This window comes from Limanda limanda, chromosome 14, assembly GCF_963576545.1.
Source record: "Limanda limanda chromosome 14, fLimLim1.1, whole genome shotgun sequence".
NCBI classification, from domain to species: Eukaryota; Metazoa; Chordata; class Actinopteri; order Pleuronectiformes; family Pleuronectidae; genus Limanda; species Limanda limanda.
In genome coordinates, this window is record NC_083649.1 from 23,280,248 (window position 1) to 23,308,086 (window position 27,839).

The 27,839-nt window shown below is 39.8% G+C and overlaps 1 protein-coding gene across 1 annotated transcript; it reads right to left on the reverse strand.

Moving 5' to 3' along the window:
• Positions 1–5,463: 5,463 nt before the first annotated feature.
• LOC133019019 (uncharacterized) lies at positions 5,464–27,717 on the reverse strand (the record flags this gene model as incomplete). The annotated part of the gene is made up of 28 exons (XM_061085354.1): positions 5,464–5,670; positions 5,792–5,895; positions 5,988–6,147; positions 6,267–6,400; positions 7,613–7,739; positions 7,843–8,004; positions 8,102–8,230; positions 8,478–8,626; positions 8,717–8,964; positions 9,075–9,196; positions 16,623–16,718; positions 16,840–16,943; positions 17,034–17,193; positions 17,313–17,446; positions 17,543–17,669; positions 17,773–17,934; positions 18,037–18,165; positions 18,430–18,578; positions 18,669–18,916; positions 19,026–19,092; positions 22,828–22,987; positions 23,073–23,209; positions 23,314–23,443; positions 24,034–24,195; positions 25,007–25,132; positions 25,236–25,384; positions 25,987–26,243; positions 27,577–27,717. Coding segments are annotated over 28 exons (4,083 nt in total), but the record flags the coding sequence as incomplete, so codon positions are not given.
• Positions 27,718–27,839: the final 122 nt, after the last annotated feature.

Sequence of the window (27,839 nt, forward strand, 5' to 3'; positions counted from 1 at the left end):
CCTTTCTTTGTTGTGTGTCTGCACTGGAGGCCAGCTGTTATATAGGCTGAGGAAATGTTGAGGAGTGGGCGTGTTGGGCAACTACGTCTTTGAGTCACTGACACAGGGAGTATGGAGTATTCCATTTATGGATTGGTTATGATTTGCTCAACATGACAATGATGACATGACACTTGACATTTGATATGTCCTTACTGGAATAACAGATTTTGAAATAGTTTCAACCGCAAACTGTATGAATAGAATATGTCATGAGGAAGTTTAGATGCCAAGAATCATATGTGAAAAATACAACCATTTAACTCAGATGCTGGCAATATAGAGAATGTAGACACTTTACTTTATCAGACTACCTTCAGTACTTACACTAATACACTGTTGTTTCTGAGCAGTTTAATGTGAATATTGGAATACAATACCTTGCTATTTTGTATTAAACATGTTCGCTGATGTCTTTGTTTCTTAAAATCAAAATATGAGTAATATGCTTTTGTTCTACACTGATTCTTAAAGCTGAAGGAAGTTGATTTTAGGGTCCTTGCCCTCTCTATACCCCTGGGGCTGCTGTTTCTGCTGGTAACATAGAGATGTCTTTTGTGAGTAAACACCGGCAAGCTGGGTCATGTTTTCAACAGAATCCCTCTTATCTCTAAACCAACCAGACTATAGCCATAACAAAGTCCTTAGGGATATGTGTAGCTACCACTGGGGATCACTCAACATGCCCAGCAACTTATCTCATCATGTAACAATTAGGTTTGTGGTTATGACTCACTATTAATTAGCTAAATATTGTTTCATTATATCCATGATAAGTTTCAGCCAGTTTATAATAACCTGATTCAATGAATAAACTGAGCGAGATTCTTATTCATTATGTGAATCAAATCTATTCATGTAACATTGTGTAGATGTATATTGTGGTTTGACTAGAATGCAGTACATGTCTTCACCTTTAAACATTCTGGGGAAATTAATATGAAGTGAGAAAAAAGCAAAACCCTAATTAAGTCCAAATATAATATTTTTTTACAACCACAAAATTTGAAATGTTTTGTCAAAATCTATGACCAATTTAACATGAGGTCTTTGATGTGAAAAAATGTCCAAATTGTTGTTCTTTTTTTTCTTTTATATTTTACAAATGTAGAATTAAATAGTGCTTTGAAAGAACTAATTTAAACTTCTCATACAATTTGATACAAGCATTGACAGTTAACAAAAACCTTTAATTTAATACACACAAACAATTCTATCTGTTGTGTCTCCAGGGGAATCTAAAATGTGGTTGTATTTTTTTTATGCACACAAAAAGAACTGAACAGATTACCACATAACTTGGGAGAGAACACAATTTTTCACTTTCTTAAACATGGCAAGGTATGGCTTTTTAAATTTTTTTATTCATTTCTGAGAATAATGAATGGATCTTGATGAAAAAAAATTGGCATGTTTAGAGGACTGATATATATGTGTATGTGCAATTTGGTGCAGAACAAAATAAAAATCACGATCTGTGGTTTCATAAGGGGACTGCTGGGCAATTGCAAAGGTATGAGTGCCATTAGTTCAAGTGTTGTGGTTGGTTTGATGTACAATATTTATGGAACAGCTCCATTTTCAGCTGTTATTTAAATTAATAAAGTAAAATGTTTCAGAGTTTCTGGAATTAAGACACTGAACAGATACAATTTTGAAAACGCTGTTTGATAACAAATTTAAAATAAGCCATCATGGAATCTTCTTGTTGAACCAAACTTCATCTGAATTTGTACATAGAGTCCCATCATTGCTGCTGAGGTTTCCAATAAAATCTTCAGGAGCTGTCTAGTGTTCAAGGGCAACTGGATTTGCTTGTGTTTCTTAAAGGTGACATATTATGCCCATTTTACCGCAGTTGATATGGTTCATTGGGGTCTTAATGAAAGGTCTGAAACATATTTTGGTCAAAACCAAGGATCATTTAAAACAGCACCCTTTTTACCCTGTCTAAAGCAGCCCTCCTCAGATTGACCTGTTTTGAGTGCACTAAATTGTTGATGCATACTTACTGGGACAAGAAATGTGAACATTGGCCAGAAGGTGGCCCTAAAGAAGAGGAAACTATGGTTTCTGAGCAGAGGCCAGTCAGCACATCTCTGAGTCACAATCACAATGTCAGACTCAGTGACATCAGTCTAAAGCACAAATTATACCTTCTGTATCTGGATGTTTTGAGTGCCCCCCCCTCACCCCTCCTCCCTCCTTCACGAGATACAAGCGCCCAGATTTTTAGCTGTCCATTACCTCAGTAGAAATATTGCTACTGGAGACGAAGATACAATCTTGCAACCCTATCGTTTTGAACCAGTCAGGTGGGCCGAAGCATGGCTCCGAGGAGAGACGGCCCGGCTCGGCGAGCTAACGCTAGCCTGGCCGCGAGCTGACTGGCGGGCCGCCCGGCTCCCTATAGCGAGACTATGACGTTGGCTCGGGTCGTAATCCCATTCGGCGCCATCTAGCTTTAGGTTTCTGACCACAACTAATGGCGGGAGTTGTTTTTTTCCAGAGTTTTTGGGACGGTAGACATGCTAGATACCCAAATTAACGTGTAGAAGCACTACAAAAGTGGAATTTTCATAATATGTCACCTTTAAAGATGTTTCACGTCCCATCAAAGAAACAAAACTGTCTTTGTTTTATATATATATATATACATATATATATATCTGCAGATTGTACCTCCAACAAAAACAAGTGCAGCATTGATGATATCCTGAGTGAATACAGATTGAATACATGTGCATGAATCACCACTGCTGTTTCCTGGATTACGATTTCAGGTGATGGTTGTAGCCAACTTCTACCACAGGATACTGAGCTAACATTGTAGGACCAAGGACTGAGGATGTCGCACCTTGTTAGGCCCTAAAGTCTCTAAAAGTAGAGGAGGAGCCAGCTCTCTCAAGCTCGTCTCCTGTGGAATCATGCCCAAGTTTCAGTTTCAGTCTAGATTCTAGACCTGTGTCCTCCATCATTCTAGACTCTAGAATGTTGGGGGACACATGACATATGGAGCTTCTCTTTCCTCTTCTCCCTCTTTATCCACATTATAGACATTTATGTCTAATCATCCATATCACTGACTTGACTTATTTCCTGGAGACCTTGTGCTTACTTGTTTGCAGATCCGGGACCGCAGTTGCGGCCACATCGTGGATCATGATGGTGTTTCGTAAACCAGAGATCGTGATTGTATCGGAGTTAGAGAGAAAAGAGGGACATTGTATGTCAAAGTGACAGGTTGAGTGACACGCCCCTCGACCAATCAAGTGCTGCATGTCATCAAAGTCTGCCCCCAGGCCCCCCCCTCCCCCTCCCTCTGAGGGTGTGTCGGTTTCCTGACCCCTGCCATTTGGTCGCATGAACATACAAATAAAGTTTATTTTATAAATATACATATATATTGGAGATAAGTTTATCTGAATATTAAAGGGTATTTATTCTTTGAAATGGGTAGTGGCTCCTACTCTGCTCCTTTCATGTTCTGCCTGTGGTATTTACGACGTAAGCTCCTCATCGGCTCTGCCTGAGAAACACACGCACAAACACTAATCAGAGTGTATCAGCTCATCGGTCTGTTCACTCTTTGACCTTTTTATAATTTATTAGGGAATTATTCTCACATGTCTTGCAGTGTTTCGACTGTTTAAAACAATGAGGGCAGTTGCAGTAGCTATAGAAAACACATTTTGACACATTTGAAGGCTTCCCCCTTCCGTACTGCAATCCTCCTAAGATAAAAATATATAAATAAGGAGTGATGCTGGATGAAATACAGCGAGTAAGGTTTTCGTAACCTCCGTACATTTAAAAAAGTACGGATTATCTGTTGAATGAAAGAGGAGGATGGTACTCATATGTTTGATCCGACACCAAGAAGTGTAAAATGTAACCGCACATATGTGCGCTCAATACGAATGTCTCCGATGGTCTGCTGATCAATGCTGCCACCGAGGTGGTATCATTGACAGTCGCATCCCAGAAAAGATACAAACCGATGCCGGTAAAGAATTTCTCAACGAGAGTTTTCAGGCTCTGATGATGAAGAACGGTATCGTACTTTTTGCTAAGCCAGTGACCTAAAAGCTTTGGTGATCGAAACATTTACTCTATACCCCCCGTATATAGACTCAAGGATTTTGACAGGGAACCTATCATGAAGTGGCAGCTGATGGTGGATCCTGATGGCGGCAGTGGATCATGTTGATGGATTGTGGACTATCGTGGCATCTGATTGTAGTGGTGGATCCTGTTAGGATTTCAAATTTTAACTTTTAAATTTTAAGTCTGTGCTGACAGAATTCTAAACAAATAAAGATAGAAGCATTTCAAATTATATTTGTACTCTTAACAAATAAAGACATCGTTTTAGCTGGTAGTTTTAGCTAGATATTATGCTTTGTACAAATGATTTAATAATGGTCAGTCTCACAGCTGTCTTGATAGGAGAGTCTAGGGAGAGTTTGTTATGGTTAATTTGGTGCAGCTGAGATGGCAGGAGCATGACATTTTCTACTCAAGGCTAGGTGATGAGACAACATCAGACTGTCAGGATAGAGTTGTCTAGCAACTATCAGAGTAGAAGGAACGTGATTGGGAGTGTCTCCCTGTCTACTTCCGTATTCAAGTGCCAGGAGGATGGACTGCGCACTTCCGAGGAGGAGGAACGAAGATCTACTGTTATAAAATGGACAGACGCCGGATGTTTGTTGCGCTCTAATACGACTAATGTGTTAAAATAGTTTCACCTTACTCTTGTTAAGGGTTAAGGTCAGATGATGTATCTTGTTAAAGCCCTATGAGAAAATTGTGATTTGTGAATATGGGCTATACGAATAATATTTGATTTGATTTGAATTATCACTAGAGTTTCTGTTCCTCATCCCCTCATTTGTTCTAATGTTTGAGGATCAGAATGGGAGAGAGATCTTCATGAGCATCAGCAGCTGTGTCTCTACCTCTACTTGATTATGACCTGGGACTGGAGCTGATGCTGGTGCTGGAGGGTCTCATGAAGAACAACCTCCAATAGTGTATTTGACTGACTAAGTGTACAGTACAACAATATATGAAGGAAGCTCTTGGCAAATATTGATTTACATTATTATTAACAACAAAACACAATAAAAATATATTTAAATCTATATTTTTTTTTATTCACGCACCAATAAATTTTTACCGTGTCACAGTTTTGTAAACATCCTGAGTACATAAATTCGGTTAAACTTCATTGAACGCAACAGCAATATCAAAACAGTGAATATAATAAATAATATGATGTTAAATGAACAAAAAAAAAATGGTAACTGAAATCACAAAATGATAATTTAAAAAAGCTTTTAAAAAAACAACGTGCTTTTCTGGGGAAAAAAACTGAAGCCAGTATACCCATCAGTGTGTAACAATATAATTATATATAATAAAATATATAAATTACATATCATGGATGTTTTTGTTTCATCTTTGGTGCCTTCATTTTCGTGCAGAGGACCTACATTAACAGCATAGGTAAAGGGGTCTAGTACTTAGTGCATTGTAAGAAGTAGCTGTTACCGAGCCTGCGTGACAATCTGCCGCTACTCATCTCGTACTCGAACATGGTGGTTCCACTGTAGATGTAACCAAAACCTGCAGAGCAAAGATAGTGGATGTTAGTTCCTGTGTCAGGCAAAGTGTGGAAAGACTCAGGAGCTCTCAACATTTTCATCTTGTCTTGGAAAATTATGAATGAGCTTGAATTGCCACTGACCTCTGTACTGGAAAGCTGCGGTGACCTTGCTGGTCAGTCCAGAGAAGATCTGATCAACATGTTTGGGGAGTCCCTGGTCCATAGTCTTCTCGATTTCATCATAACTGAAGGAACATAGACAGATATTAGAATGATTCACTATTTAAAGATTAGCATCAACATCCTACCTAAGGCATCGCAATTACTGTGAACACACCTGTAGTAAGTTCTGCCGACAAAGAACAGAATCTTGCCAGAGTACACATTGTAGAGAGCAGCGTCAACTTTCTCCAGGGTTTTGGGCAGACCGAAACTGGAGATTGACTTTGGATAGCCTTGTACGAGGTCATGGCCGTGGAACGCCCAAACTTTGCGACCTGCGGAAGTGAAAATTCATAAGAAAATATTTTTCAGTGGTCATAACTAAAGATAAATGACCTTGACTTGAAAACAGTGCGACATAATAAGAGCTCTAGATGACACAGGGAACACATACCTTTAAAGACAATCACCCTGTCTAAGTGATGACTCTCATACCCAGCATCGATACTGTCTGGGGCATCAGGCCAAAAGTTTGCGATGAGAAACTGCCGAGGTGTGGTGCTCTGGGGGTGGCTACGCCACATGAAGCTAAGAATGCACATTCAAATCACAAATCAGCTCACAGGCCAGGGGTCTCATTTATAACCTTTGCCTAAGCACAAAACGGGCCTGAAACGTGCGTACGCCACCTCTCACGCCAACGTTAGATTTATAAAAACAAACTTGACGGGAAAATGTGCGTATTTCTACGCAAACTTAGACCCATGCTTACAACTGTTTTGGAGATGGGAAAACGGCGACACAGACGTGAGGTGGTGAACTGCAGCAGATTATTGATCCAATTCATAATTTACATTGAAACCAGCAGCTTAGTTTTGCTCGCGCGACATATCTGCTCCACACGAGCCTTTTAATTAAAAAAATATAAAACATCTTAAAGCAAATTAGGTTCAGATTCAATTTAACAGCCGAGTTACGGAGCCAAGTCATTAATAGGTTTTAATAATATCTTCTAACACTGTGCGTTTATCATCAGATCACTGCGGTGAACGGGACTGAGCCATCAGGAGCACAGAGCGCACTGGAGATTACTTATAAGAAATGAAGAAACTTTCCAAATAATATCCCAGAGGAGGTGAAGATCCACTGATGTGAGGGAATCGGTCCAGTGCTCTAAATAAATAAATACTGCCGTGACAGTGGAGCGGGGATCTGCTCGATGTGTGCATGTGAATGGGAGGACGAGGAGGAAGCGAGTACGAGGAGGAAGCGAGGCTTCAGCGATCTCTGATCTCACACAGTGTGTTATCCACAGCAGCAGCAGCAGAGTATCAGTGTATTTTCTTTATTAGTGACATCACTGCTGTCCCATAAAGTCACTCTTCACCTCCACCTCACTAACAAACACCTCGATGTCAGTGTCAGAAAGTTTCATTTCCTCTTCACATCGCTTGATGCCGTGACTCCGTCAGTACTCACGTTGGAAACCCATTGGTCAGCAGCATAATTTAATATTCACGCCGTGCTTTGCATTGACCATTTATGGTGGAAAGTGGGCGTGTGGAGGGCGGATTTGGAGGCAGATCAACGAACTAACGTTTCTAGGTGGACTATGATTTATAAAGCGAACATTGCGTTCAGGTGAGCGTGCTCACAGTTTTATAAATTGGAATTATCTTTTGCGTACGCCATTTCCGGCTTTTGTACGTACGTACACTTTTAGTATGAATCCTACGCACTCTTTTATAAATGAGACCCCAGATCTTCAGTGGGGGAAAAAATATTTTCGCATTCAGCTACCTGTCCTTGAAGAATAACATATCTCCTCTCACGGTGACAACAGCATCCAAGACCATGGTTGAATCACAGGCATCAGGGGTGGTGGGGGATGTGGGTCCAGGGTTAGGAACCTTATCAGGGTTTGGACCTGGAGGTAAAATAAAAAACATTGTCATATTGCATGTGAACTCAGTGACCTTTGTGTGCATCAGGGATTTTGGCAAAGTATTTGTGATCCAGCTAATACTAACCATAGAGAGACTGGATGCCGTTGACATCATCACGGGGCAGAACAAAGGTTTCAGGGTTTCTGTATGTGTAGATAGGGTACATGAGTGCATCAGCATCATTAGAGTGAGCCAAGCCCAGGGAGTGGCCGAACTCATGGGCAGCTACCATGAAGAGGACGTAGCCTATAGCAAAAAACACAGATTTACAGGTGAGTTACAGCTTTAAGTCAAACACACTGATAGAGTAGTTGGTAAGACTCTGTATGAATAGCAAACTCACCTGCATTGGAACGGAAGGTGAAGGTCTCATCATCATCAAAATGAGCATCCCCTCCAATGCCAGGAGACGGGGCGAAGGCGTGAGCGAGAGTGCCATCAGGGCCGTCAAAGGGATAATAATCTCCGTGAGCTGTTGAGTAAGAGCACATTCAGGTCAGATTTTCTAAACCAAAAACAGATACAAAGCCTGAACTGGTTTCCTGTAGAAACTAACAAATGACAACAGTTTAAAAAAAAAAAATCCTCTGCATCCTGCTATCATACATCAGCTGTCCAATGAGATTCAAGACTCAGCAAACACCTAATAAAAACTGAGATGCTTTCTAGGTCGGTAAACTGAGAGAGAGAGAGTCTGCTCCTGTTTCTTTTGCACTCACAATGACGGCCGAAGGAGATCATGATGTCCGCGGTGCCACTGTAGATTCTCGTAAATCTCAGGGGAGTGACTTTGGCCCAAACCTGCAGCGCTTTCTCCATGGAGTCGTCCACCTCTGCCATGGTCATATCAGGTGTGTAGTTCTCAATCCTGTACGAAAATGAAAAAAAACTGAATATACTTAGTTTCATCACAAGTTGTGACCACAGTTCTCTCAAACACATTCTTCAGATCCTGCACCTGTAGGTTAGGCTGTTTTTCTCCCACTTGTAGTCTTTTCCAGTAATGGAGTAACTGGCGATGTTGACATCTGGAACGCCACAGCGGGGCTTCTTCATCATGGCCATGGTATCAGTGTCCAGTGACCCGGTGACCTGGAGGCCAAAGAACTGTTGCATCTCAGCCAGCTTCTCGGTCACCGGACTGATCCCTCGTCTGACAGCTGGGCCGCTCTCCTCTGTCAGGTTGAAAAATGTCTTCAGGTAGTTCTGCAAGATAATACAAGTGTTAGATTTGTCATAATGATGTGCATCAGTTGTACTGATCTACTAGTGAAAAATAGTATACGTGCATTTAGCAGAAAAGCAAGCATACATACCTCTGCAAAACTCTCATCTTGATTTGTATCCTGTGATATTGGCATACAGTAAACTGCAGCTGCCAGGCTTAGTAGAATGCTCAGGTTGAAAGTCATCATGTTCCTCGTTGAACTGAACTTCACTGTGCTGGAGAGGCTGTTGCTTTATAGGCTGGGGACTGGCCAGGTTGAGCAACAAACTCCTGGAGTAAGTGACCCAGGACATATTCCTTTTATGGACAGAAGAGGAAGTGCGACTATGTGATTGCTCATCCAACCAAAACTTTTCCAAATCAGTCTCTGTAATTATGATGAAACGTCAGGTTTACTATGTATATCAGAGATTGTATTGTATATCAAGAAAAATAAAATGTTGTTCAAAAAAAAGCATTGTAGAAACTGCAAATATTCATGTCAATATGTTTCAAAGATATATCCCATCTGGCAAGGTACCATAATTCCCTCCCTTATTTTTTTTTGTTTTATTTTGTAAAAAAATAATCAAAAACCTACAAAAGTATTTTCAAACATATTCTCTAATGATTAAGATAAGACATTTGATAGATAAACAAATTATGCTTTTTTTGTGCTCTTTGGATTATATGTTTTACTCTTTTCTTCAATAGTCGACCCTTTGCCGCTGCCGAGCCTGTGACGTCACGTTGCCTCGTAAACAAGCAGAGAAACGATTCTTCAGTAATCATACAATCCCTGTTTCACTTTAAAATAAAAGTTCTGACAGGCAAGGGCACCCTTGTTAGTGTCAACAGTCCATCATCAACCTGCATTCAGTAACTATATCACAAAGTCAAGTAGCCTTTATGAATACATCTATTAATGTGAGTCACTTATGGGGAAATATTGATTATCATTTCTGCTGTGCTTTGATATAAAAATTAAATAGGTTCTTTCTTTCACACATATGGCTATTGTATTGCATAGGAATTTTAATCTATTGCCACTCCGTTTATAGATAATAAAGATAAATGTCTGTTGAACACATCCATACAACCTGCCACTCCACACATCCCGACTTGTGCGTCATTTAAGGCTGACAGATATGAAAAAACTTAGTTTATTCTTTGAACTGCTGACCATTTTGTTTGATTTAATAAAATAAACTGTCTTTAAATTGTTATTTTTGTGTGATGGAACAAAGGCAACCTGCACTGATGGACTCAGATTATCCTTCCAAGTGATAAATACAGAGAGTACCACAGGGTTCTCCTCTTGGGCCTTTATTATTTCCAATCTTTATAAGCAAATGAATTATTACAATACAGCACGTTATCCATTTTTCTATGCAGATGAATAATAGCTAATATTGGAAACTGTCAAGAACAGTAATTATTTTATTGTGAAACGTATTTTCTCAGGAAAAAGAAGCAACAGCTGCAAATGCAGACACTCAGAAGGAATTAGCATGTGTTAATAAAACACCTAACAATTCATTTTTTAAATGATAAAAAATATATACATTTCGATTTCCCCCCCATAATCATTGACTAATTAATAACAGTGTCATAGTGATTCAAATATAAATCCATTAAATACATGGATGCAACTTTATGGAGTAGACGGATCCTGAATATTATTAAGAAAAACCCTATCTCATGGTGAAATTTAAGGAAAACATTAAAAAGCACATTTTAGTTTTAACTCTGAAAAACAACCACATCATAAAAAACAGAATAGGTACATACGCCCCTATTACAACATTTTATGACACATTAACACACAACCACTTCCCAGTTTGTTATTAGGAACATTGTAGTTATTGGTAAATACAGATTTGTAACTCTTCTTGTGTACACTCACAGCAGATACACAGCATCATCACCATCAAGCTTCATAGAGCACCTCCCTTCAATCATCTCCTCTCCGTCAGTATTTCATTGTTTTCCTTGTACCTGTTGCATTCCAGCACGTCGTTGGCAGGGTTGGTGGAGACAACACTTTTGGTGTTAGAGTCATATAATAATGAACGTTTCCCTTGAAGATGTGCAAAATTCCTGTGGAAGAATCAAGATTCCTCATCAAGAATAATGTTAATCAAGAGTATAATGCTGTAAATTATATAATGTGTAGCATTTCTAGACATCAGATGCTTCTTCAAAGTAATGCTAGTGCTTTATTGGCCAGGAACGCAACATATTATATTTGAGCTGAATATCAATCTAGCACCACAGAATCAGTCAGAACTGCACAGTAGATCTCTTCTGTTGCATTTAATTAAACTAAGTATGTTGTTTAAATCCTATGCATGGTACTTGTTGAATCCAGAGAAGGAAGGTAATGAATCTACCATCATAGCAGACAGCTGCATCTATTGGAGCTGGTATCCCCGGCCATAGCTGCTCTATGAGAACAGGTGAGCCCTCCATCATCTTCTGCTGCTCATTATACCTGGGTACAGTACATGAAAGAAACAGGGTAGAACCTTTCCTGCTTATAAGTTACAATACACTCCAAAGACAGGTGGACATTTTGGGTAAGTTTGGTTACAGTGTTCCTGCTGTGTCTTATGACACCAATATCATTCTGTCATTGTACCTCCGTTGTATGAGAAATAGCTGAGTCGGTGACAACATGACATTTGTTTTTACTCACACAGGAAATGTTGTTATTACCTCAAAACAATTCTGAGGAAGTAGTCTGGTAACATGTGGTATGGTTTACTCAATATACAGCATCATAGTGCTAATGTGTAACAAAGTGAACTTCTTTGAACAACTGCCTTTAAAACTGTGGCATTAAGGATATAATTAAAAAGTACATGGACCTTTATAAATCTATTATTGACCTAAAGTAACACAAACCATCCAATGCAGAGACGATTATCAAGGAAGTGTAAGACTGAGTACAGCTGACTGCTCTGCTTGACTTGACAAAGTACACTATCTTAAAGTAGTTATATTAGTCCAGTGGTTCTCAAAGTGGGCGACGCAAACACTCTCCAGGGGGGGCGCGATGCCACAGACAGAGAATTTTTTTTTAAAATTAATTAATTAATTTTTATTCATTGCTTTATAAACATTCTTCTTAAAGACTCACTCCTTCCTTAGTAATACCTTCCTGCATGTGCAGTAAGCTATTTGTAACCTAATCTAAGGAGTCATTTGCTCCACAGTCTTTTTAGAAAGCTCGTAGCCCCAAGAGCTAGCCTTCTAGCTAACTTCCACCGTGTTGCAACGAATAAAACACCAGCACTTGAATACTATTCTGTGCTGTCCCTGTCTACATTGTGTACTGTTCGTTTTGTTAGGAACCACTGCCTAGCGCAGCCTTATTCATTATTCGTGCACAAGTCGCTCACAGCCACACATACAAACACACTCACAAGACCACAACGTTGCAATTAAAACTTTATTAACTTCACACACACTGTACTATGGACAAGTTCCTGATTCGTGAAAGTCAGGCAACCGATGCGCCAGTTTGGTTTCATGGTCACTGGCACGACTGAGCAACGTCCTCAGTGTGTTTTGTGTGCCGAGGTGCTGGCAAATGACAGCATGAAGCTGTGCAAATTAAAAAGGCAACTCGACACCAAACACCCGGACTTGAAAGAGAAGCCTGTGGACTTCTTTAAATGTAAACGTGATGGCCTCCAGCTACAACAAGCCACCTTATCCAAGCATAGCACTGTCTCCAAGCAGTGTCTGGAGGCATTGTATGTAGTTGCTAGTAGAATTGCTAAGCTTGGAAAACCCCATACAATTGCAGAAACACTGATTTTGCCGGCCGAGCAAGACGTGTAGAATAATGATAGGAGAGAGTGCAGCTGCTAAACTCAGCAAAACCTATGTCAAATGACACTGTGTCCCGCCGAATATCAGAAAGGCCTAGTGATAAAATAACAATAATAATTGTCTGTATGGGCCTAACATTAACAATAGCCTAACCTTGACATGTCAGGCCTATCAATAACAATATGCTATTTTTTCCCCATTAAGGACAAACTCTTAAGCCGCGTCTCAGGGGTTTTTAGTGCACTACCCCACCTCCTCCAAAAACAACCTTTTTCTAAGAGCCATTATGACTATAATGATATATTAAAATGTTATGTTGAAAAATCTGGGATGCACTAGGCTACCCGCTTCAGCTGCATATATGCCCATTGAAAATGATCACATTTTATTACAATGCAACTACATTAAAGTACCATACATGTACTACTGAGCATTAACATGCGTTTAATGGAGCGAAAGACATCTCTGAGCAGCTGCGTTACTCTCGTGAGAAAAAAATTTACGGCGTTAAAATGGGTTTGCGTTAACGCTGTTAATAACGCGTTTAACTGACAGCACTAATAAACAGTAATCTCCAAAAGTTTAAGGCCGTGAGAGTAGGGATGCTTTCAAGAGTACTAACATTAATAGTTATTTATAAAATAGCCCGGCAATTCTATGTGATCTATATTATTTTTCTTCCTTATCCAAACAGTTTGAAAATTGGATTTATTGTCTTTGTATGTTTTCAAATAAATATAGGGTTAAAATGATTTGCAAACAGGAAGACCTTGTCCGTGACAATGAGGCAAAATTATTTGCAGAGAGTGTTTGCTGCCCTGCTGGCACTAACAATGTCTCCACTGTGGAGAACATTCTCACGCTAGGGACAGAGGTTTATAAAGGCCTGGTATGACTCGCTGGCTGAAATGCAGACAAGAGGGAACTTCGTAAGGGGCTCGAACCTTCATATACAGTCTATGGTTCGAACCCTGCGTTCTCAACAACAGAGAATGGTCGCACCCCCCCCCCCCCCACAACCTATGACGGTCCTTTAATGTTGCAGGGAGCTGGGTTTGAGCTGAATGCGTTTTTTCCTTGTCCCACTAATGTTAGTGTTATTTCTGATGTAAGTGGACATCACTCTGGTGATGCTGTTTCTAACTCCTCTTTGTCCGTCATCATTATAGTTGACTGAGACACTGAAGTGTTCCCACACAGCAGACTAAAATGATGAAGGGGTGTCTTCACACTCCTGTTTGTCTGCGACCGCAACGACCACAAGCCGACAGCACATCAAAAGGTGTCCCTTGTACAAAGACCAACACACACACACAGGGGTGGGCAAACTTTTTGACTTGCGGGCCACAATGGGTTCTAAAATTTGACAGAGGGGCCGGGCCAGGAACAGATGGATGGAGTGTTTTTGTGCCCCGTGGCAGTGGGGCTCACAAACAAGCCCCCTGCATCACACTGACTCTACCCCACCAGCCCCCCCCCCCCTGCACATAATTTATAATTTATAACTTATATATTACTGGCACTATCACCAATCTCTGCACCTTCGCACAGCACGTGCCCATAACTCTGTTACTCTGTAACTGTATATATGTTTATACTTTATTCTACTTTATTCTATTTTATTTTATTCTATTTCTTATATATTGTTGTTTTTTTAATTTGTTGTTTTATGTTCAGTGCACCAATGACACCAAGTCAATTTCCTATATGTGCAAACATACCTGGCAAATAAAAGAATTCTGATTCTGATTCTGAAATGACATGGAAAAATCATTACATGAAAGGATTTGGCCTTTACCAAGTAGCAAAGCACTTATTTGCAGGGCCATTTAACAAAAACTTTCTTGCGTTGACTGCTTGCTAGCGTAGTTAGCATGCTTCGTAGCAAAGTGACGGCTGATGTTGTACTCCATGAAAACTGCGACAGTTTCTCGGCATATCAGGCATACAGCCTTCGATTGGACTTCAGTGAAAAAGTATTTTGTTGTCGACTCCGTGTTAAACACTCGGCACTCATTGTCCACTTTTCGTTTCCTTGATCCTAAAAGGCTCTTAATAATATGGCATCATCATAGTACCATATCACTCCACTAGATGACTGCACTCCCAGTATTCAGGCTTACTTGTCTCCAAAGTCTCTAAAAGTAGAGTAGGAGCCAGAGCTTTCAGCTATCAAGCTCCTCTCCTCTCCTTAAACGTACAGATGGTGTCTGACTCCCACTTTCAGTTTGGGAGGCAGACACCATCTTTACGTTTAAGAGTAGGCTTAAAACCTTTATATATGATGAAGCTCATAGTTAGAGCTGGTTCAGGCTTTTCTTGTCTTGACCTGCTCTTAGTTATTCTGCTATAGGTCTACAATGTCGGGGGACACATGACAAATGGAGTTTCTCTTTCTTCTTCTCCCTCTGTATCACATTATAGACATTGATGTCTTATCATCCATATTACTGGCGTAACTTCTTTACTGGAGTCCTTGTGCTTTATTTTTTGCAGAACCAGGACCGCAGCCGCGGCCACATCGTGCAACATGATGGTGTAATACGAATCAGAGATCAAGATCGTATTGGCAGAGCCTGTATCAAGTTGGCATCTGATCATGGATAGTGGTGTCAGACCCTGATCAAAGTGGCAGCTGATGGTGGATCCTGATGGTGGCACTGGATCATGTTGATGGATTGTGGACTATCGTGGCATCTGATTGTAGTGGTGGATCCTGATTGTAGCAGCAGTTGATCTTGGAGTACTATTTTCAACAAGACTGCTTGATATACAATATGTCTGCTAAAGACACTCCCCCATTTCTGACAATAACTCCTCAATTCATTTCATTCCCATTATGCTACAAACTGTTTTCTTCTAATCAATGTTGTAAATAATCTTATTTTTCTGGTTTACAATACACACGGCATCTATTGCACTTGTGTCCGTCCTGGGAGAGGGATCCCTCACATGTGGCTCTCTCTGAAGTTTCCTGGTTGATGATGTCACGCCTTGTTAAAGCCCTATGAGACAATTTGTGATTTGTGAATATGGGCTATACGAATAATATTTTATTTTAATTATCACTGGAGTTTCTGTTCCTCATCCCCTCATTTGTTCTAATGTTTGAGGATCAGAATGGGAGGCAGCTCTTGATGAGCATCAGCACCTGTGTCTCTACTAGACTATGACCTGGGCCTGGAGCTGATCCTGGTGCTGGAGGGTCTCACTAAGAACAAACTCCAAATATGACAGTATATTTTAAAAACTTACTTTTTATATCTGTAATAATATGTGCCCAGCCATAATAGTGTATTTGACTGACTAAGTGTAAAGTACAACTATATATATATATATATATATATATATAGCCTCCTGTGACAGGAAGCAGGAAGCTCATGGCAAATATTGATGTACATTCTTAATAATAACAAAACACAATCAAAATATATATGATTTTTTTTTTTTATTCACGCACCAATACATTTTGACCGTGTCACAGTTTTGTAAACATCCTGAATACATACATTTGGTTGAACTTCATTGAATGCAACAGCAATACTAAAACATAATAAATAATATGATTTTAAATCAAAAAAAAAATTGTAACTGAAATCACAAAATGATAATTTAAAAAAGCTTTTAAAAAAAACAAGGTGCTTTTCTGGGAAAGGACTTGAAGCCAGTATACCCATCAATGTGTAACAATAAAATTATATATTAGAAAATATATAAATTACATATCATGGATGTTTTTGTTTCATCTTTGGTGCCTTCATTTTCGTGCAGAGGAGCTACATTAACAGCATAGGTAAAGGGGTCTAGTAGTTAGTGCATTGTAAGAAGTAGTTGTTACCGAGGGTGCGGAACAATCTGCCGCTTCTCATCTCGTACTCGAACATGAAGGGTCCACTGTAGATGTAAGTAAAATCTGCAGAGCAAAGATAGTGGACGTTAGTTCCCGTTTCAGGCAAAGTGTGGAAAGACTCAGGAGCTCTCAACATTTTCATCTTGTCTTGGAAAATTATGAATGAGCTTGAATTGCCACTGACCTTTGTACTGGAAAGCTGCAGTGACCTTGCTGGTCAGTCCAGAGAAGGTCTCATCAACATGTTTGGGGAGTGCCTGGTCCATAGTCTTCTCAACCTCATCATAACTGAAGGAACAGACGGGTATTAGAATGATTCACTATTTAAAGATTTGCATCAACATCCTGCCTAAGGCACAGAAATTACTGTGAACACACCTGTAGTAAGTTCTGCCGACAAAGAACAGAATCTTGCCAGAGTGCACATCGTAGAGAGCAGCGTCAACTCTCTCCAGGGTTTTGGGCAGACCAAAACTGGAGATTGACTTTGGATAGCCTTGTACGAGGTCATAGCCCCTGAACGCCCAAACTTTGCGACCTGCGGAAGTGAAAATTCAAAAGAAAATATTTTTCAGTGGTCATAAGTAAAGATAAATGATCTTGACTTGAAAACAGTGCGACATAATAAGAGCTCTAGATGACACAGGGAACACATACCTTTAAAGACAAACACCCTGTCTAAGTGCTGACTCTCATACCCGGCATCGATACTGTCTGGGGCATCAGGCCAAAAGTTTGCGATGAGAAACTGCCGAGGTGTGGTGCTCTGGGGGTGGCTACGCCACATGAAGCTAAGAATGCACATTCAAATCAGAAATCAGCTCACAGGCCAGATCTTCAGTGGGGAAAAAACATTGTAGCATTCAGATATTTGAGCCTTCAGCTACCTGTCCTTGAAGAATAACATCTCTCCTCTCACGGTGACAACAGCATCCAAGACCATGGTTGAATCACAGGCATCAGGGGTGGTGGGGGATGTGGGTCCAAGGTTAGGATCCTTATCAGGGTTTGAACCTGGAGGTAAAATAAAAAACATTGTCATATTGCATGTGAACTCAGTGACTTTTGTGTGCATCAGGGATTTTGACAAAGCATTTGTGATCCAGCTAATACTAACCATAGAGAGACTGGATGCCTTTGATATCATCAGGGGGCAGAACGAAGGTTTCAGGGTTTCTGTATGTGTAGATAGGGTACATGAGTGCACCAGCATCATTAGAGTGAGCCAAGCCCAGGGAGTGGCCGAACTCATGGGCAGCTACCATGAAGAGGACGTAGCCTATAGCAAAAAACACAGATTTACAGTTGAGTTACAGCTTTAAGTCAAACACACTGATAGAGTAGTTAGTAAGACTATTCTCTGTAAGAATAGTAAACTCACCTGCGTTGGAACGGAAGGTGAAGGTCTCATCATCATCAAAATGAGCATCCCCTCCAATGCCAGGAGACGGGGCGAAGGCGTGAGCGAGAGTGCCATCAGGGCCGTCAAAGGGATAATAATCTCCGTGAGCTGTTGAGTAAGAGCACATTCAGGTCAGATTTTCTAAACCAAAAACAGATACAAAGCCTGAACTGGTTTCCTGTAAAAACTAACAAATTACAACAGTTTAAAAAAAAGCATCCTCTGCATCCTGCTATCATAGATCAGCTGTCCAATGAGATTCAAGACTCAGCAAACTAAAAACTGAGATGCCTGCTAGGACCTATCAGTTAACCGAGAGAGAGGGAGAGAGAGAGATAGAGAGAATGATGCTCCTGTTTCTTTTGCACTCACATTGACGGCCGAAGGAGATCATGATGTCCGCGGTGCCACTGTAGATTCTCGTAAATCTCAGGGGAGTGACTTTGGCCCAAACCTGCAGAGCTTTCTCCATGGAGTCGTCCACCTCTGCCATGGTCATATCAGGTGTGTAGTTCTCAATCCTGTAGGACAATGAAAAAAAACTGAATATAATTAGTATCATCACAAGTTGTGACCACAGCTCTCTCTAGCACATTCTTCAGATCCTGCACCTGTAGGTTAGGCTGTTTTTCTCCCACTTGTAGTCTTTTCCAGTAATGGAGTAACTGGCGATGTTGACATCTGGAACGCCACAGCGGGGCTTCTTCATCATGGCCATGGTATCAGTGTCCAGTGACCCGGTGACCAGGAGGCCAAAGAATCTTTGCATCTCAGCCAGCTTCTCGGTCACCGGACTGATCCCTCGTCTGACAGCTGGGCCGCTCTCCTCTGTCAGGTTGAAAAATGTCTTCAGGTAGTTCTGCAAGAAAATACTTTGTTAGATTTGTCATAATGATGTGCATCAGTTGCACTGATCTAATAGTGTAAAATAGTATATATGCATTTAGCAGAAAAGCAAGCATACATACCTCTGCAAAACTCTCATCTTGATTTGTTTCCTGTGATATTGGCATACAGTAAACTGCAGCTGCCAGGCTTAGTAGAATGCTCAGGTTGAAAGTCATCATGTTCCTCGTTGAACTGAACTTCACTGTGCTGGAGAGGCTGTTGCTTTATAGGCTGGGGACTGGCCAGGTTGAGCAACAAACTCCTGGAGTAAGTGACTCAGGACATATTCCTTTTATGGACAGAAGAGGAAGTGCGACTATGTGATTGCTCATACAACCAAAACTTTTCCAAATCAGACCTTGTAACTATGATGAAACGTCAGGTTTACTATGTAAATCAGAGATTGTATTGTATGTCATTGAAAACAAAATGTTATACAAAAAAAAGCATAAAAAAAAACATCGTAGAAACTACCAATATTCATGTCAATATGTTTCAAAAATATATCCTATCTGGCAAGGTACCATAATTCCCTCGCTTATTTTTTCAATTTTATTTTGCGAAATATAATCATAAACCTACAAGTATTTTTAAACATTTTCTCTAGTGATTTAAATAAGAGATTTGATAGATAAACGAATTATGCTTTTTTTTGTGCTTTTGTGGATTATATGCTTTACTCTTTTCTTCAATAGTCGAACCTTTGAATCACAAACCCTCTTCACCTGCCCTGATGCTGTTGTTGCCGCTGCCGAGCCTGTGACGTCACGTTGCCTCGTAAACAAGCAGAGACATGATTCATCAGTCATCATACAATCCCTGTTCACTACATTTCAAAATATAAGTTCTCACAGGCAAGGGCAACCTTGTCCACCGTCAACCTGCATTCAGTAACGTTGTCACAAAGTCAAGTGGTCTTTATTAATACATCTATTAATGTCACTTTGAGGGAAATATCGATAATCATTTCTGCTGTGATTTGATGAAAAAATGTAATAGGTTCTTTCTTTCACACATATGGCTATTGTATTGCATAGGAATTTTAATGTATTGCCACTCTGTTTATAGATAACAAAGATAAATGTCTGTTCAACACACCCATACAATCTAACACTCCACACACCCTGACTTGTGCGTCATTTAAGGCTCATAGACATGAAAAAACTTTATTCTTTAAACTGCTGATCATTTTGTTTGATTTAATAAAATACACTGTATTTAAGTTGTTATTTCTGTGTGATGGAACAAAGGCAAACTGATTGACTCAGATTATCCTTCCAAGTGATAAATACAGAGAGTACCACAGGGTTCTCCTCTTGGTACATTATTATTTCCAATCTATATGCGCAAATTAATTATTACAATACAGCACTATATTAATCTTTCTATACAGATAATCAAATCTTATAATCATCGATTTGATGGAAAAATGTATTTCCGCCGCCTTTATGGATGCTGTCCTGCATATACATTTTTATTAGTTTTGTACTTGATGGAAGAGCTGTTTGATTTGTCTGTAAAACTCCATCTACACTTTCTACATAACTGTGGAAAGCTACAGTGTGTTCATTGTTAGCTAATATTGGAAACTGTAAAGAACAGTAATCATTGTATTGTGAAATGTATTGTCTCAAGTTAATTAAGCAACAGCTGCCAACGCAGACCCTCAGGAGGAATTAGCATGTGTTAGTAACAAATGCAACAAGTCATTTTTTAAATGATAAAAAATATATACATTTCCATTTCCCCCCATAATCAGTGACCAATTAATTACATTGTAAAAGTGATGCAAAGAGAAATTCATGGATGCAACTTTATGGAGTAGAAGGAACACAACATAAAAAACTATAAAGGTACATACGCCCTTATTACACGGTTTTATGCCACATTGACAAACAACCACTTCCCTTTTATTCAACACTTCCCAGTTTGTTATTAGGAACATTGTGGTTATTGGTGAATACAGATTTGTAACTCTTCTTGTGTACACTCACAGCAGATACACAGCATCATCACCATCAAGCTTCATAGAGCACCTCCCTTCAATCATCTCCTCTGCGTCAGTATTTCATTGTTTTCCTTGTCCCTGTTGCATTCCAGCACGTCGTTTGCAGGGTTGGTGGAGACAACACTTTTGGTGTTAGAGTCATAAGTATAATGAACGTTTCCCTTGAAGATGTGCAAAATTCCTGTGGAAGAATCAATATTCATCATCAAGAATAATGTGAATCAAGAGTATAATGCTGTAAATGATATAATGTGTAGCATTTTTAGATATCAGATCTTTCTTCAAAGTAATGCTAGTGCTTTATTGGCCAGGAACGCAACATATTATATTTGAGCTGAATATCAATCTAGCAACACAGAATCAGTCAGAACTGCACAGTAGATCTCTTCTGTTGCATTTAATTAAACTAAGTATGTTGTTGAAATCCTATGCATGGTACTTGTTGAATCCAGAGAAGGAAGGAAATTAATCTACCATCATAGAAGACAGCTGCATCTATTGGAGCTGGTATCCCCGGCCACAGCTGCTCTATGAGAACAGGTGACCCCTCCATCATCTTCTGCTGCTCATTATACCTGAGTACAATACATGAAAGAAACAGGGTAGAACTTTTCCTGCTCATCAGTTACAATACACTCCAAAGACAGGTGGACATTTTGGGTAAGTATGGTTACAGTGTTCCTGCTGTGTCTTATGACACCAATATCATTGTATCATTGTACCCGCGTTGTATGAGAAATAGCTGAGTCGGTGACAACATGACATTTGTTTTTACTCAGACGGGAAATGTTGTTATTACCCCAAAACAATATGAGGAAGTAGTCTGGTAACATGTGGTATGGTTTACTCAATATACAGCTTCATAGTGCCAATGCGTAACAAAGTGAACTTCTTTGAACAACTGCCTTAAAAACCGTGGCATTAAGGATATAATTAGGACATGGATCTTTATAAATCTATTATTGACCTAAAGTAACACAAAGCATCCAATGCAGAGACGATTATCAAGGAAGGGTTAGACTGAGTACAGCTGACTGCTCTGCTTGACTTGACAAAGTACACTATCTTAAAGTAGTTATATTAGTCTAATGTTATAAGGCAAACTGCAGGGATAGTATCATCCCACCATGTAACAACCAGAGGGGAGTACCACAGGGTTCTGTCCTTTAATATTTCCTATCTAAATAATCGATAGTACTAATCCAACACAGAACTATATAACTGTTTATATGCCGATTATACCATATTGTTTACATTTTTTTCTTCTCCAATAGAAGCTCTGTCTTTTGCCTTAACCTTCTTCAGACATTTCTGTAATTAGCTTAAATCTCAAGTCTCTGATCTTAAATCTCTGTTATCTTAAACTTGCCCTGAAGGCTTTAAAGTGAAATGTTTTACTTTCAAGAATGTATAAATGTATACATATTCAAATTTGTAATACTACAATTGCTACATTTGAGGTAAATTAGTGTAATAAATTTGGTTAATTATGGTCCTTAGATTATTGACAATCATGCCTTTGCTTAACTGTGAGCCTGATTCTCTTTACCACATTACACTGCATTTCATTACAGGAGAATAGTGTTGTGTCCACTGCTGTAGGCCAATCCTAACCAACAACTACTTCAGAAATAAATTATTAAAAATAATTTAGAATTCCTGTATATGATACCAAGTATCCAGATGCCCCACAGCTATACTTAAATTGTGAAAATACTGATTATAAATAATGACCCATAACATATGACATTAATAATAAGATAAAATAGTAACATTTGTTTAAAATTTTGGAAAATAGTTTCCCTGTCTAGAGTTAGATTACGGGACTTTGGAAATAAGGAAAGAATTGTAGGGGACTGTAGCATCGTACGTACTTCCAACACTCCAGGCCAGTGAAGAAGACAGTGTAATGGTCATTCATTAAATGAACAGCGGCATCTATAGACTTTATTCTGGAGGGAAATCCCAAGTCTGAGATGTTTCTAGGAAAACCTTCTTCCAGTTTTAGCTGCTTCATCATCCAGTACTGATGACCTGAAACAGAAACACTACTCAGATACATATACACAGGTATGAAATATGCCATTTTTGGGGGGAGAAAAGTTAATTGTGATGTTACCTTTAAAAAACACATTTACATTCATCTCCAAATTCTGATAGACAGCATCCAGGAAGGGAGGTATAATGTCTGTCCACAGACTGGTAATCAGAGTCATCCCTGTCTCCTCAAACTGAGGATGTTTGCGCCACATAAATCTGAAGGGTCAGGAAGTTCTTTTTTCATTATCCTTAGACCAACAAAACACCAGATGTGAGTCTGGCTCCTTCATCATGTAGACACACTGGAAGAGTTTACATACCTGTCTTTGAAAAACATGAGCTCCTGTTGTAACTCTGTTACAGCATCGAAGGACAAATCTGGATCACATTTATTAGGTGTTCTCGGAGGCGGATTTTTTGAGAATAATGAAGCAAAATTTGGACTGATACCTGCAGGCGAGTTAAGAAAGAATGTGTACCTTACTGACAGAGACAACAACACCTTGTACTTTCCCAACACATTTCATTTTTTAGATAAATTCAAATAAAGCTGCAGGCAAATGCAAGAATCACTTCAAAGGCAAGGCCTCAATTGTCTGCAAGCAGTATAATATATCCATTAAACATGTTTGTGTTGTAATGCTTTCCATCCAGTCATTGCTGAAAGGACTAAAAAATAGGCATTCAGAAAGTAGCTTACATTTTCACAGAGAGCATTAGGAAATACATAACGGAGAATTTAGATTTCAAAATAAATTGTTGACACTGGACAATTATTTCACTGTCACTGAGCAAATTTCTGCAGTATAATGATGAAACAGATAGAGGATGTTGTGGGTTGTAGCTTTTTACCACACTACTGCGATGTGATCAAACACACATTATCCTAATCTACACAAATGTGTTAAGTGTTACATATCTAAACTGGCAATATTTGTAATATGTAAAGTGTAAAAAATAACCAAAATATATTTCCGCATTCAAATCAATCCAAGCAGTGAAATGATTCTCATGAATACGGTGAAACCAGCTGAACTCACCATAAAGGTGTTGGATGTCTTTAACATCGCGGAAGGAGAGCTGCAGCTCATTTTTGGAGGCAAAGTTGTATGCTGGGTACATAATGGCTCCAGGGTCAGATGAGTGGAACAGGCCAATAGCATGGCCAAATTCATGGACTGCCACAGCAAATAGGTTGAAGCCTTGTGCTGGAAGAGAAGCCAAGTTAGGGTTTGGTGGAAAGGCTGTTAGGCTGCACAAAGCAGCAGACATATGTAAGCATTAATGTAGTGTAGAGATGATGGATGCCACTAAGTTCTATAAACATAAACCCATAGCCACCTTGACATAAAGAGTAGGTACATGTGTTTGGGTGGGTTAATGGGTAAAACAAAAAGGATGGAGGACCATATTATATATCTGGCACCTTATGCAAAGCAGCGATGTACTTGCAAGTTTCAGAGCGCCAGCCGCCATGTTGTTCAGACCTTTAAAGCACTAGCACTCATCTGGATGCCCATGGTCTTGAATTGAGGTGTGCTCACGTACATTGTTGAAGCATTGCTATCATGAGGCAGATGAACGCGAATGTGCTTTTATAATTTTATCTTAAGGGGGCATGGTCGGAAAGAAATATACAAATGTTTGGATTACACACACAGATGTTCTGATTGTGCACTTTTCCAAGCAGAGAAGTGGGGGCAGATCCACCATTATAATAGCAATCCGCCAAGCTGCAGGTGTGGTAGATGTCATTCTGATGGGTCTTTTTCACATTAGGCCTTAAACACATCCGTTATTAATTAGGAGACTAATTACAAACCTTTTAAAACATGTGCCTGGTGCTGTGGCTTGTGTTTCATAGTGAGCTTTAGAGTCATCCAGGCTATATTTCCAGGCTCTGTGCTTTAATCTCAGCAAAAAAATCATATTAATTGAAATTGAATTCCAAAGTTAACAAAAGACCACTTTAAGAGAGAAATACGTCTCTTTTGAGATTCTTCCTGCTTGTACCGGTCGAATTAAGGCTCCAGTCTTCTTCAGCATCAAAGTGGACATCCCCACCAATCCCAGACCCAGGTAGAAAGGCATGAGCCAGGATTCCTCCTTTGCCATCAAAACGTGAGCCATCCTCATGGTCTGCAACAAACAGTGCATCCCAAGCATTGAATTTGTGTAAATTGTATATGTCATATACCAGTGTCAGGATTGCTGTGCAAAGGGGTTTGTGTTAGGAGCTTACCACCATTGTAGAAGGAGATGACAATGTCGGCCTCTTTCCTGCTTCGTTTGCGAAATTTTATCGGTACAACACTGGACCAGACTTTCCATGCTGCCCTGATGACTTTGCGAAACCTGGAGGCTGAGATGGGTGGGTTGGAGTTGGCAATCCTGAGGCAAATGTGCAGAATTTTACTACTTGATATATTTCATCTTCTTCTTTCAGTTTATCCAGCACTTAGTTTGCAACCAAGTACCTGAAAACCATAGCCATTGGCCCTCACTTCAAAGCCACGCCTATATGAACGTGCAATGACTGACCACTGTTAGAAGCCGAATTTTCTGTAATTCGCTCTCTAACTTCTGACTTTCACCTTTCCTTCAGCAGTGTAGGCAATGGCCCCGACTGAAGACTGGTCTTGTGCTCTGAGCTGTGGCGATGGGTATTGATGGAAACGTGACACCCGGGTGATCGTGCGCATTTGGCAAGACAGGTGAGAGAGAGTGCCTCAGATTTTAGTGCATTCGCTACTTCGAACATACTGAATGGTGGTAAAAATCTGAAAGGCAAACCCTTACTGGCAATTGGAAAAGAGTCGATCACCTTTTTTCATTGTTAACATGTTGGCATGCTGATATTAGCATTTAGCTCAAATCAAAAAGCTGTGCGATGATATAGCTCTGCACTGTTGCAGACTGTGACTTAACCTAATGGGACCTGAGAATCCCATCTACAACTTTTTACTGCACTGCTGTATACGATCACTTCTAACCTGTAGCTGAGGGTGCTCCTCCTCCATCGGAAGGTCTCTCCAAATGGTTCCACATCCGACAGACCACAGCGCGGCCTCTTCATAGCTGCCAGAGTCTCTTTGGTCAGCTCTCCGCTCGGAGGTAACCCAAAGAAACGCTGCATGCTCTGCAGCTTATCACAGAGTCCACTCCTCCACTCGGCATCTCCACCTGAGTCCACACTCCTCTTCTGTCTCTCCGGTTTAGGCCGGTGGTCGTAAAAGTGCCTTAGATACTCCTGAAAATGATCAGTCACTCTGTCAGCAAAAAACTGTCTTTACTCAAAACATTCCAAACATTTTCTCCCACCTTTAATAACGGTACGCTGTGATGTACTCGCGTGAGTGTAGGTGCTGCGGCAGCCACACAACACATAAAGACTGTGTAGCCTGCAGCTCTGTATATAGATTTGTACAGTATTCTTAATGGCCAGATGTTGTTTACTGTCTTTGCTCACAGCCCTGTAATACCAGTGCTGATAATTCGAGATAGGAATGTGTAATATGGTCTATGAACACAGAAAAGCAATGAGTGGGTAAACAAGTTAATAATAAGAAAAACTTCTGTAGTGGAAGTATTATTGATAAAAGTCCAAGTACACATCACATGTTCTTATCTTCATACATAGAAATCATCCTGTTAAATGTTTTGCACACAAAATATGTGAAAATAAAACCTATATTAAATATGATCTTACTTATTTAGGAACTAAAAATAAACTATTCAAAAACTAGCAACAGGGGCTAATATTGGTGTACACAATATGAAATTAATGTTAGACAAACAAGCACTCTACTGTAATAAAATGTACTGTTAAGTTGGATAAGTTTTCAATTCAAATAAGGGACTATTTGATCAGACAACATATACGAATTACTATTAAATATCATTTTTCGATTCTTCACAGTTGAATAAACTTGATGTGACAGACATGCTGCTGTCAGTTTTCAGAATGTATTGACTTTCAATATCCAGGCCTATAAAATAATCACAGTTTTACACCTGGGAATATTGAATCAAAGACAATCTGCAGGATAGATCATTTAAAGTAAAAAAAAAAATCCAAATCTGTGATCTCAGTTAAAGAAGCCATTATTATCATTATTTATGATAAATTGATTAAGTTAAATATGGAAAACTTTAATCAAAGTCATTGCAACGCTAATCTGACATTTAATCAGAGGATTGATCTGTGGCGATAGCATTGACTCTGTGTGTGGTTGCACTTCTCTCTACTGTTATTTATCTATTATCACCAGATAAGGCTGGCTGTGCATACCCTGGCAGACGTTCACAGGGATAAGGAACTTCCAGAGAAATATTTTTCTGAGTAAGAACATTACATGTATTATCTTCTATCACAGAAACAGTTCTATAAGCCGGTGAAACATTTGCATTATAAAGTATTTTCCTGGTAGTGCATCCTGGGTCATTAAAGAAGCTTTTAGGGAAACTTAACTAGAGTAGGGTTAGGGTTAGAAATAAAACACCACACATAGACCTGTAAATCTAAGTATGTCTTTACTTTATTTTAAACAGGTATTGTATGACATGTATAAAGACACAAATACCTCTGCAAACTCCTGGTCAGCCTCAGATGGCCCAGCGTGGGGTTGTGCAGGAAGATGTGGGGCTCGGATAGGCAGGCCCGTCCCAGGGGCCAGGCCGGGCATCAGGAGAGTCAGGAGTCTCAGCCAGAGCATCTTCAGGTTTGTCCCAGCGAGTCAGTCTGACTTGTGCTGCGCTGGTACACAGGGCTGTGTGCAGAGCTGCAGTGGGGACCACCTGTTAATTAAATGCTCCTGTCCCAACAAGAACTGCAAGGTGGCTTCGC